This window comes from Lampetra fluviatilis, chromosome 34 (genome assembly GCF_964198595.1).
Source record: "Lampetra fluviatilis chromosome 34, kcLamFluv1.1, whole genome shotgun sequence".
NCBI classification, from domain to species: domain Eukaryota; kingdom Metazoa; phylum Chordata; class Hyperoartia; order Petromyzontiformes; family Petromyzontidae; genus Lampetra; species Lampetra fluviatilis.
Window position 1 is genome coordinate 6,673,465 of NC_136308.1, and position 13,088 is coordinate 6,686,552.

The window sequence follows — 13,088 nt, forward strand, 5'->3', positions numbered from 1 at the left end:
CCCCCCACGCCCCCCCCCCCCCCAGACTTTTTTCCGAAGGGATCCAAAACGCAGCCATTAAAAAATCATCAGCAAACGACAGCCCTGGGTGGGGGGGGGGGGAGATCTCTATGAGCTCTATGAGCGTCATGAATAATGCACTGCTTGGGATTCACTTAATATCTAAACGGGCCGAAACAAAGAACCGCAAACCTTTGTAAGGCGCAGGGAAAAGCACCGTACAAATGTGCATTGTACCTCCCTGGTAATCATACATTTTGTTCACGCGGGGAACCCGTTAAAGTGTAATCACTCGGACACTGCTCAATTGCATTCCCATTTCACGTGACCCAATTGTACGAAGCGCATTCCATATTAGCGGAGAATGCGGGCGTTCAAATATTTAAAACTTCATTACTTTTGCGAAGCCGGCATCGGCCAGTAATTGACTCCTTAATGTCATACTTTCCATGTGCTCAATTGGAAGTCAGTCCCCCGGTTTTGCTTCTCTGGCAAGCAAAGTGTGTCTGGATAATTTAACACACGGTGCACTAATTTGTCACTTTGGCAAACAAAACGACTTTCTACTCTCTGCCCCCCCCATCACCCACTAAGCAAAGTGGAGTGCTGGGATAAATGTCACTGCTGTCACATGTTTAGCCAAGGGGCCGTCCATTAATGACGTCACGCACCTAGTGGGGGGGGGGGTCAGACATTTATGACGATGTGTGACGGGGGGGGGTGAGAAATGTGACGTCACATCAAAATGCACAACTTTAAATAAATATAGACAACACGTTCTACTTACTTAAATAGACTTTTTAAGAAATGTTTTCTCCTACAACATCAGAGTACATCGGCACATTAAATACGCACTACAATGACAATAGTTTAAAGCGATTTGAAGCATGTTTTATTTTTTGGGAGGGGGAGGGCAGAGCTTTGTGACGTCATATTTGAAGTGGGGTCTGACTTTGTGACGCCGTGTGACGAGGGTGGGGGGGTCAAAAATCGTCCAAATTCGCGTGACGTCATTTATGGACGGCCCCCAACATGCACAATTCAGACCAAGTTGCCAATACCTGCCTATCAGTGCAGCCTGCATTTGGAAACAAATCAGCAGGGAGGCTCTGACAAGCGGCCATCTTGTGTGCCATCAACGGTATTCAAACACGACTGCTGCACGTGCCACTTTGCGAGATGATTTGTCCATGATGTGTCTGTGTTGTGTGTACATTATTCAATCGTCGTCTCTTTTCCTCTCCCCTTCTCGATCAAATGTGCCCTCTCGCCTACGTGTCGCAGCCAAGACCGTCTTCCACTCGTGTAAGTACTTTCCATCGATTTCGTTTTGGAATCTTTGAGCCATTTTTTTTTTCACTTGTTCCACTCAGGAAAAATGGGATTCTGAAAGAGACCTGCCAATGATTTCTTACAAAACAAACTTGGGGGGGGGGGGGCGAGGGGGAGGGGGGTAATGTGCTACCGCTCTTCCCACTGATTGGTGGAATTCAAAAGCCACGGTTGGTTTGCACACGGATTTACCTCCTTGCCGGAGCGATTTAAGCAGCTTGTGCGCTTAATCCTTGCAGCGAGGAGGTAACGTGAATAATTTATCGAAGGGATCGTTCAACACACTGCATAGTCACATGAGTATACGGGCGGGGTATATACTTGTTTCTATTCACCCCTCGACCTTTCAGAAAGAGTTCACTCAGAAGTTGACTCTCTGAGAGAGGTCGAGCTTAAGCGGTGGGATTGTAGCCGGTTAGTTTAGTGCTGACGACTGCCCGGGAAAGAACCATCTGAGGACTCAATCAAAACCATCACCTTGCCATACATAGCAGGGGTTACCAAAAATATTTCCAAAATCATGAACACAAGATCCAGGTTCGATGTAACACAGTACATAAAATTCGTGATCTGATCCCATCTGTGAAGGATGACATGCAATACCCCGGTGTCTACTAAATGAGTTGTGGCTGCGGCAGTAGTCACATTGGCGAATCTCAGCGACATGTCTCAGGACCGTGTTCGTGAACACGAGGCAGATCTGAAACACGGTAGGACCAATACCTCGGCCGTGGCTGATCATTGTTTAAACGCTGTGGGCACACACGAAATACATTTCTTCAAGACGAATGTACTCTGCAAACCTACTGGCTATCAACAAAGATTCGTTCATGAAGCCATCCACCGTTACGGTGGTTATCTTACATTGACATGCTAATCTCTCACAATACAATGGCCACCTCCACAGCCTTGGTGTTGCCCTACAGGCTAATCTCTCACAAGACAAACGCCACTGCCCCAGCCTCCGTTGGTTGGACCATCTCTAGCTCCACCCACCTACCTTGATGCACCCATCTCAGGCCTATATAAGACCTTGTCTCAGCAGCTCTCTCTCTCTCACCTGATGACGATTGCTTGTGTTGTGATCGATACGTCGTGATATTTTTATTATTTTTCTAATCTGCGTGGCTTTACCGAAAGACCCATAGACTAAATAACAGGTGCTGTAGGCTTGGCTGCAAAGTGTCCATGAGATGGCAGCACGGCAATGGGTGCTTGCATCTGCCTGTGTATCGTGTTATGAATATGACGTGGACATTTATAGCAGCCAAATACTCTAAATGCTTGTTTCTTAATGTGGAGGGGAAAACGGGAGCATCTTGTCTTTTGTAGGGGGCACAGTGGCACACGCTGGGCTATGAAACTATCGACCTGAGTTTAATTCTTTACCACACCTACCATAAATGTGAACCCCTCTCCCTGCTTCACCACCCCACAGAGACCAGTGCGGTGAAGTATGGTCAAATAACTCCCCCATTTAACACGTAGGCTTTCGCGACCAATATTATTCATAATCAACGTTTTTGGGTTTAGATCGCCACGTTATTTATAAATGTGTCGTAACCCTCCACCACCCGACACGGCCAATCAGTAAAAAAGTGTCACGTTGACAAAAGACAAATAGTTCACTGTTGTACAATTTTTGAGTACTCAAAAATTGTAAATGTTGTGGTTTCACGCTTCAACACACCGGTGGGCTAAAGCAGTGAACTATTTGTCTTTTGTCAACATGACACTTTTTTACTGATTGGCCGTGTCGGGTGGTGGAGGGTTACGACACATTTATAAATAACGTGGCGATCTAAACCCAAAAACGTTGATTATGAATAACTCCCCCATGTTCCACACGGCATGGGGTGGCCTTTGTCCGATAGCGTATTGAGAAGAGGGCGTATAGTAGTATTAATGTTTATTGCCTTGACTGCGTCGTGGTTTCTACGCATCGTGATATTGAACCGAAGTCACAATTAATCCAGCCTTGATCCGGCAGTCTTCAATATCACAGGAGCTAAAATATCCTGGAGCTCCAACAATCCGTGCTGTGATCTAACACCACCAGAGGGCACTGCCAGCGCACGTTCATCTCAACGCGCAGTCGCGATCCGTGCATTAGCAGAGAACCTCAAAGTTCCATTTGATTTAATACTACTTCAAAGCACAATTGCCGTGCCCGTATAAATGGAGTCGTCGGATTTTTTTCATTCCACGGTTGGCCGAAGGCTGCGTAAACACGATTTAAAGCTTTCGTGACTGCAGGGATTCATCTTCTTGGTTCTTTCGGTAAAGTCACGTAGAAGGGAAATAATAAAATAATAAAAATAAAACAATCAAATACAATTTAATTTGAGAATTGTATTTTATTATGTTTTATTTTTCGGTAAAGTCACGTAGAAGGGAAATAATAAAATAATAAAAATAAAACATAATAAAATACAATTGTATTTTGAGAATTGTATTTTATTATGTTTTATTTTTATTATTTTATTACTTCCCTTCTACGTGACTTTACCGAAAGAACCAAGAAGCTTTGTAAACACATTACCGCAATATATTTGCAGAGAGGGGACACATTTCATTTCGCCCGCCCGCACGCTCCGCTCTGGGTCGCATTATAAAGGACACGGGACACATTTACTCACATTCTGCCCTCCTATCAATCTGACGACAATTATTGACGCGTGTGGAAGGGGCGTGACAATAAGTCCCTTCGTGTTGGTTGGTTTTTTTTCTTATTCTTCTTCTGTTATGCCCAACGGTCGTCTTCTTGGTTCTGTCGGTAAAGTCACGTAGAAGGGAAATAATAAAATAATACAAATAAAACATAATAAAATAATTCTCACGACGTTTCGGCCACAACGCAAGCAGCCGTCCTCAGGTGAAGAACAGGTCTGTCGGAAAGACGTCGTGAGAATTATTTTATTATGTTTTATTTTTATGATTTTATTATTTCCCTTCTACGTGACTTTACCGAAAGAACCAAGAAGATGAATCCCTGCAGTCACGAAAGCTTTAAATCGAAGCCCAACGGTCGTGTTTGAAAAGCTTGATTCGCATTGAAGTGCACTTTTGTGAACCGCACAAAACAAGCTCATGAGGGTCCCATAGAAAGCGTCTAGGCCACGAAGTACAATGGAGTTCTGTGTTTATTATAATAAAAATAATAATGTAATGTGCTTCCAGTTGTCAATCCGTTAATGCCGGACTAATGCCTCGTGCCGTGTCCGTCATGGGAGTTGTTTAAATCGCGCCGGCTACCAGTGCTGGTCAGTGTGAGTTGCTTGACATGGGATAGAGACATCGCTCACAGCATTGATGTGCATTGTGCTCGCTGTGGTCCAGAATCGAACTCAGGTTGGCGGTTTCATAAGTTAACCGCCGCGCTACTGCGCCACCCAGCTAAATCGAGTGGTTAGAGTTTGTATTGACTGTTTATTTTAGAGTGTTTAGCAGCAGAAAATTAAACAGTGGTAAAGCAGCATCGTGGTTAAACCCTGCTTCATATTTGCTCTTTAGTTCAGATAAACGTCCGTATATTAAATGAAATATTATTTTGAAAATTGACGGGATATTCAAATATTAACACACCCTTACAAAATTAATTAACCTACTTACAAACATGAGAAAAATGTATACAACTTTTATATGTTGTTGAATCATTTATGGTGACATTAATGGGGTTTATGGAGATATAAGCTACGCGTGACAAATTCCACCAATTGATAAATGCTGGGGACGACATCAGTTAATATGGTCAAATAGACCCCACGGCATGTGCAGGCCCTCATCCAGCAGTGGATCGTACATGACAGTTATGATCAGAACACTCTCGCAGAAGCAGTACTCAAGTCACAGGACATGGTGCCGGTAGTGGCGATTTGATCGAGTTATTACCCAACCCGATTCGAAGAAGGCGAGTTATTTATTAGGCTTTTTAAAGCAATTCCGAGACAGTGATGGAAATTCCACATTCCTATGGCGGGGGCCAAAGACGTTCCATAGGACCACTGCTGAATTATCGCCAATCGGTACTCATTGAATCGATCGCTGAGTAGCTCCTGACCCAATCAGGGTAGATTGAGGATGGCTCGCAGTGAGAACAAGGGTGAACACCGACGACGTTCGTTACGCGAGTGCCAGCGTTCACCCCTGCCACCCCAGAATGAGTGCACACCCCGTGTTGGGCTCTCTCGCTTTTCATAATCAACGTTTTTGGGTTTAGATCGCGTTACTTATAAATGTGTCGTAACCCTCCACCACCCGACACGGCCAATCAGTAAAAAAGTGTCACGTTGACAAAAGACAAATAGTTCACTGCTTTAGCCCACCGGTGTGTTGAAGCGTGAAACCACAACATTTACAATTTGAGTACGACGTTTCGCTGGTAATTGCATCCGGCATCATCAGGCCATTCGCCAGAATGGTGAGGCTCTGCTCTGTCTCCCGTTCTTATATAGAGCAGCAGCAGGGTGACGTCATCATTAACTCATTAACTCATCAGGTGTAAAGATTTGAGGAGGGGGGGGGTTATTATAATTATATACTAGATTGGTAATCAGGCTATTGTTACGATGCGAGTTGTAGATTAGTAATCATTTGGAATGTGTCTACGTGTTAAACTCTCTCGCTTTTGTATGCACAGCATGGATGTCTGACCTCTCTCGCGCCGTACGTAGGCCAAGCGTGCTAATCCGAGGTGCGGCTCTTTGTGTCATCAGTGCACAAACACAGGAAGCACGACATCCTGGAGCCATGTGACACCACGTTCTCCGCGTTCATTACCGACCGCTCCATCCAAGAGACCAATGGTATCCTCAACTGCGGCTGCCGAAAGTGAGCGGTTTGCGAGAAACGTACACACCTTTCGACCCTGCCCTTGCCTTGCGCGGGAACACAGTGGCAGTCGATACGGGGGTCTACTCTCTCATATGGGGCCGTCCATAAATGACGTCACGCGATTTTGGACGATTTTTTACCCCCCCCCCCCCGTCGTCACACGGCGTTACAAAAAGTCAGACCACCCCACAAATATGACGTCACAAAGCTCTTCCCCCCCACTCCCCGAAAAATAAAACATGCTTGAAATCGCTTTAAACTATTGTCATTGTAGTGCGTATTTAATGTGGCGCTGCACTCTGATGTTGTAGGAGAAAACATTTATTAAAACGTCTATTTAATTAAGTAGAACGTGTTGTCTATGTTATATTTATTTAAAGTTGCGCATTTATCAAACCCCCCCCCCCCTCGTCACACATCGTCACAAATGTCTGACCCCCCCCCCCCCCAGGTGCGTGACGTCATTTATGGACGGCCCCTATGTGCCAGTCACGTTGGCGCCTTAGACAGATTGGTAATACATACATGATGAGACTTAGTTGAACATTTATTCAGCAATCATTATGAGCTAAATGAATGATAATACTTTTGCTTGATTAATTTTATCATTGCTTTATTTTCAGGGAGCATAAACCATCATCACGCAAACTCCTGTCATTTTCACATCGGCTTTTGGTTAACCGTCGAACAAAGGCGGGTGACCTGCATCACGCGCTTTCAGATGCCCTTCTGTGGCCGTCTGGAACGCTCTTCCTTCTGATATTAGGAAGCCACTGGAGCTGCGCATTTTTAAATCTAGATAAAATCTCGATTAAAAAGTCATTGCTTTAGAACTGCTGTTTGTGTTTTGTTTTGTTGTCCTTCCGCTCCACACCTCCGATTAGCACGGTTTGCTACGTACGATTCAAAAAAGCTTCAACATACATCTATGTACACAATTGTGCCACTCCGTCATTAGTCTCGGCCACCGGCCACGCTTCTCATTAGGCGACGACTTACCTCTCTTGCCAGTGGACGTGATGTCTTCAACTTTCCCTACGGTCTCTGGTTCGCGTGTTTACTTCTTCCTGCCTCTCTGCCGTCGTTCCGTACCGGCGAATGAGATCATTTAAGTCTGGATTTGAAGCTTTCGTGACTGCAAGGATTCGTACTCTTAGGTTTTTTCGGTAAAGTCACGTAGGTAAAAAAAATTTTTGATATATAAAAGTAAAATAAAAATCACGACGTTTCGGAGGCAACACAAGCTTCCATCTTCAGGTGAAACAGTCACAGCACGCTTGCTGTATCAAGTAATTATTATTTAAAAAATTTACCTACGTGACTTTACCGAAAAAACCTTAGAGTATAATTTAAGTCGTCCTAACTTTGCAGCGACGGCCATTTAAATCAGACGTTTGACAACAACAATAACCTCCTTATGCTTGCAGGCATGAGCCACAGACTTTTGCTGTTGTTGCCAGTTTCCACAACCACGAGGAGGAGAATGCTATTAATTTCATTACTTAACCGTTTTGTGTTTTTTTGCACGAAAAGTATTGGTCACGCCATCCCACGCTTGCGCAACATGCAAAATCCTCTACTGGCTCGTGTCCAGACACCGCTTTGTCTGCTGCTTCGTGCGCATCAAAGCGTCTGCAACGTCCAAGCCAACGGCAAGGGTGGCGCTCACCGCCGCTGGCAGCTCTTGAGTCATTGGAGTACATTCCACATTCCCAGGGCAGGGTTCCAATGTCTCACTATGAGACGTCTGGTTGCGCGCATAGGTCCTACGGAATATAGCGTACGTATAACATCGGTGGCGTGTTACCTCCGGTGGCATTGATCGTAACCATGAGCGCTCACGGATGAAAACTGAGCGAATGCCGAGAAGTGTTCAAGGGGGCACGGCGAGGCGCATTCTGTACTCAGACGCACAAAATCAGAGCGAGGAAGAATGTGGGTCGCTCTTACAATATCCCAGCGTCAGGTTTTAGGTCTTCTGTGTTGGTTGTTAACTCCTGGGTGCCCATTGTAAAATGCCTCTCTCAGTAAGTTTCCACCCACCTTCCTGACAACATGACCCCCCCCACGCCCAAGCCAATTGCAACCTCCCTCTTGATAATTACATCTGTATGCTCTCTTTCCACTCTCTGTTCCAGTTACTTACCGTACGTTTGCAATTCAAATCCCTGCTTCAATGCATGCGATGGCCCATTAAAAAAAAAGAAGACGCTGATGGATAAAAAAAAAGTTTGACACCATCAGATAAACCCTCTCGAAATACCTGCACAAATTTCACGATGGCAGTTTGTAATTACTGACCTATTATCTGCAAACCCACAGACGCCAGAGAATTTATTATAGAGGCTGGGGCTTTTTTGCCGTTTGTTAACCTTTTCCTTCCAGTGCTTACAGAAAGGCTTTATTGTGGGCAGGATGAGTCTGCGGTGAGATGTGGTGACAGGACCCATAAAAGCATGCCCACCGAGGGGCCCGTACCATCCTCCCGTCGCGATACCCCAGCTGAAAGCCCGCTGTCCTCTCATTCCTTTTATGTCGGGGCCACTCGCCGCAGCGTGCCTGGTGCACCGCACCGACGACAAACCTGCCAGCGCATTCATCCACGGGGAGGCCGTGTGCCAAAGTCGCCTGTCTGCCCACCAGCGAGGGACGCTGGCCACGCATCACATTGTGACATCTCTCGCCCTGGCCACCGACCGACGTCGGCGGCGCATTGGCCAGAAACGCGCGTGGCGTCACAAAACCTTTTGGGAACGGGCACGGCAGCCAACGTTCGAACCCCGAGCGCGTTTGAGCTTTTCGCGTGCCGCTGTCGGGCACCGCGCTGGCCATCGCGGGAGGTTGGGATGTGTGTGACAGACAGGCCGCTGGCCAAGGAGTGCGTTCCGTTGGCTCCTGGCGCAGGAGATGAGGTGCCAAGAAGCCCTTGTCACGACGTTCCACACCTACGCCACACGCTGGCAATTCACTGTGTGCGCAACGTGTAATTTTCGTGCGGATGGACATGAATTTAGAGTCACGCCGGAGTGGGAAAGCCGGACCGTGGCTTGGATTCTGGTGGCCTTGAGTAAAATGACTCTTCCTGAGAAGAGCCCAGTCATGATTGCCATGATGGCTTTACGTAACTTTTTCACATTTATATTTCAGATGGCGTTCGTGTCGCGGCGGTTAGCGGCCTGCGGCATGAACCTGGGGCCTTGAGTTGGATTCCCACAGATGTTAGCCAGTCATCTGTTGGCCACTGATGAAAGGAAGTTATTTCAGAACCATTCCTGCCACCTCTCCCTCCCACCCCCATCCCTTATTATCATCTTTCTGTGGTAAACGAAATGTTGCAACGACGTGTGCAACAATCAGCAGTGGTCGTGCCATGGATAAACTGGCTCCGACCACGGTTATGTGCACCCACCACTGACGACCGAAGATCGACAAAACTGAGATGCCGCACTTCGCCGATGCTCAATTCGAGCACAGACGCCTCTGTGCTCGAATCAGGTGCTGACATTTATTTATTTTCACCAGATGTTCAGCAACAAAATATGTGCAGATGTCTTTAATATGCAGAACATGGAAAATTTCCAAGGCGATGTGTTTCAGCTGTTTCATGAAGATATTAATTTCTGGCCGTACACTTAAAATGCCCTGTGATGTTTTTCCTCTTTATTACCCCCCCCCGCCACCAAGTGTGTTTTTTGCGACCAGCCGCTGACTCGTCAATGTTTGGATTATTTTACATAAACACGCATAACCCAACGACCTCGCAATGGCGCAGCCTTCGAGTGTGCAGGCGGTGCAACTGCGCCAGGACCCAGAGGGGCACAGGAGCCAGACTACCAAGAAGGGGAGGAAATTAGACAGGGTGCCCCATTTAATTCCCCACACCAGGGCCCGTGTCAACCACACTATGCCAAGTGCAGCCACGTGGACTTGCAGAATGAACTAGCGCAGCATCCAAGATGTTTCCGCACGGCGTGTCGCATGCACGGTGTACATAAGAGGGTTGTGTGTTGTGTGCAGCGTCTCACCTGTGACCTTGTCTCTCTCTCTCTCTCCACAGGACGTTTGTCATGCAGCAGATCCCCTACAGCAACCTGATGATGGTGGTTGTGGACGGCGACTGCGAGTGCACGACCGTGGCTCCCATTTTGCTCAACTCCTACGAAATTAAATATATCCGCTTCGTGCTCAAAACCCCTGTCTGTGCATCACAATACTTACAAGTGGGCACTTTAGTTTTCATCCAGTTTTACAACTATTTTACGTTTTAGATCTATGTTTATGTGTATTTTTTAAATCCTTTATATTAAGTTCACTTGCTTGCTTCCTTGCGCGCTTACGACCGTGCAAATCTTTCGGTCGTTTTTTAACCCACTTCCCGTGATCCAATCGAGCTAACATTTTGCACACAGACTCGTTGTGCGTGACAATTTATTTTCGTGAAAAAATGTTTCCAAAATGTTACACTTTTTAGGAAAAAATCAATTATATTTAATTACCAATTGCTTAATGGTGGCAGGCAATCATCTGACCCATAGGTGGCAGCCATCTCAAGCCAGAGGACGAGAGGACTAGCCGCCACGCATATAAAGGATTTATAGTGAAAAACTTTGTTTTTACGGGTTAATTTTTTCCAAGTTTGTGAGCACTGGCAAAGGTGCAGTGCTGCAATTGCCTGCTCACGGCCACTACGGGCGGAAGGGCCTCGACTAGAGGGTCGTCTGGCTCCTGTGCCCCTCTGGGCCCGAGTGCAGTTGCACTGCCTGCACACTCGATGGCTGCACTACTGCGAGGCCCCTTGAGAGGGCCGACTCTTCCATGCTGGTCAGACATCTCGGAGGATGTAACCTGCCGATCGACCGACTGTGTGCTACCCAATTTTAATGTTGGGTGGGTGGACGAGGCGCGGGGAGGGTGGAAGTAATAAAACTTGCCCGTTATTTTCCCTGCCAGCATGCACAATAAGTTAAACATACATACATACATCCAGTGTGTTCTTCATTGCACTACAGCAGCATTGAGTAACTTTACTTATTTACATGTCCAGAATATATATGTATTATAATACTTGTACTTATCTCGTTCTAGAAGTTAAGTTTAGAGGTCTTTGTTTTATTATTTATACATTTCGATTGAGTTTAAATGCACCTTCTCATAATGTGTTTTTCTGCTAAATGTCCGCAATTCTTTAAATAATTTTAACAAGATTATTATTACGTTAGGTTAATAAAAAATATTTTACCAGGAGAAAACAAACTTGCGAGTTAAAACATCTACATTTCACGGGTGTGGATCAATCAACCAAGAAAGTTTCACTGATTATTCGGTTAAGCCTCACCGAGTCTCATTGGCTACGTACGGTGCAAAAGAAGTTCAACATACGTACATTACACTGGTCAACAAAACAAATTCTGGCCTGGACTTTTGCAGCTGTTTTAGACTAATTTCAGGGTGCTGATTCCAAATCTGATCTCAGATTTGCTCTATCACATCTCATTTTTATGCTATCGGCATACCCCATTTTAATTGATTTTACCCGAATTTAACTCTGTCACTTATGATTGCAAGTTGTTGCGAGTCAGTGACTGCTTTAGTGTTAAAATATGGTGCTGTATTTTTAGGATAGTGTGTTTATAATATCATTTTATGTAGATATCCATATTTATTTAATATTTTTCTTCTGCAGTTTTTATTGAAAATGCAATATTTGATATCTCAAAAACCTGATGTGATAGACAAAAACTGATGCCAGATTTGGAATCAGCACCCCAACATTACCTTACAATCGTTGGTATACCTTATGCCAGAAAAAGTGTGTTGACCAGTGTGTGCAGGCGCGTTCGTCACCCACCCACGACGGACTTTGTTGCTCCCACTTGTTCAAAACGGCCCCTTGACTGTGCTCACATAATGAATCGGTGAAGTGTGATCGCATGCGCTCGATGAAGGTTCGTCGCAGACCGGATTCTTGCCACGCTTTCCATCCCGACGTAAGGACACCCTCGCAACACCCCACAGACAAATCTCCACCCCCCCCCCCCGTCATGTCCCTTCTTCAATATGCATATATACACATGCCATAATATACAGGTTTTTTTCGGTTGACTAACTATACACATGCCGCCTTTTTACGTGAATGCACTGCTGAGTGAGGGTAAATGAGAGTTGACCGTACTTCGCGACCAACGCTGATCAGCGTAGTCTATTGGGGGGTCGTGGACGCTTTTTGACAATACTTCACCAGTGTGGCTTGGTCATGGTGGCGATCATAGACATCGAAGCATATAATCTCAGTTCAACAATAGATTAATCTGCACTGCTCCCTGCTGCATACACATAAAGCACAGTCCCACAGCCGCCTGTAACATCTTGGTGTACACGGTGGTCAACTCATCGAAGCAATATCCAGGCCCAGACCTGCCTAGCTTATGAAATCTGAAGGTCAGGCATATTCCAGCTGATTTTTGGAATGAAATACTCAGCCTAAATCATCACCCTGTAATGTAAATCTGAAATCACGTGGATTTATAATTCCATAATAGTATAATCCCGAATGTCAGACGTCAAGACAATCTGGAATTTCTAAATAATAAATCGGGCTTGTGTTGCACCGATAATATGTATTGACCAGGAACAAGATTCTAAGAATTTTACAATTTTTTGTTTTGAGAATGATAGAAAGACCTCTAATTAATAGATAGGTCCTCATGTCATTGAGGTACTAAATACTCTTCGAATAATTAATTTTCTTAACTCATGAAAGCATCTGTGAGTCTCGTTACTCTTTTTTCAGAAATGTTCCCTATTGAATTGTTTGCCCATTTCCAGTAATGTGGTATGTAGGAGGCGTTCCCACAGAAAACCCATGCCAACGAGGGAGGTGATGCTCAAAGTGTTGCACATCGATTCGAGGATCCACCGTTGCA

At 45.5% G+C, this 13,088-nt stretch overlaps 1 protein-coding gene across 1 annotated transcript in view; it reads left to right on the top strand.

Moving 5' to 3' along the window:
- The window catches only part of LOC144944329 (voltage-dependent calcium channel subunit alpha-2/delta-3-like), a 125,886-nt gene that overhangs the window by 107,758 nt on the left and 5,040 nt on the right, over positions 1 to 13,088 (top strand). The window contains exons 36-39 of the mRNA XM_078872408.1: positions 1,285 to 1,305; positions 6,048 to 6,162; positions 10,223 to 10,335; positions 12,070 to 12,152. Of these exons, the coding sequence (XP_078728534.1) occupies positions 1,285 to 1,305; positions 6,048 to 6,162; positions 10,223 to 10,335; positions 12,070 to 12,152 (332 nt within the window). The remainder of the gene's footprint in view (positions 1 to 1,284; positions 1,306 to 6,047; positions 6,163 to 10,222; positions 10,336 to 12,069; positions 12,153 to 13,088) is intronic.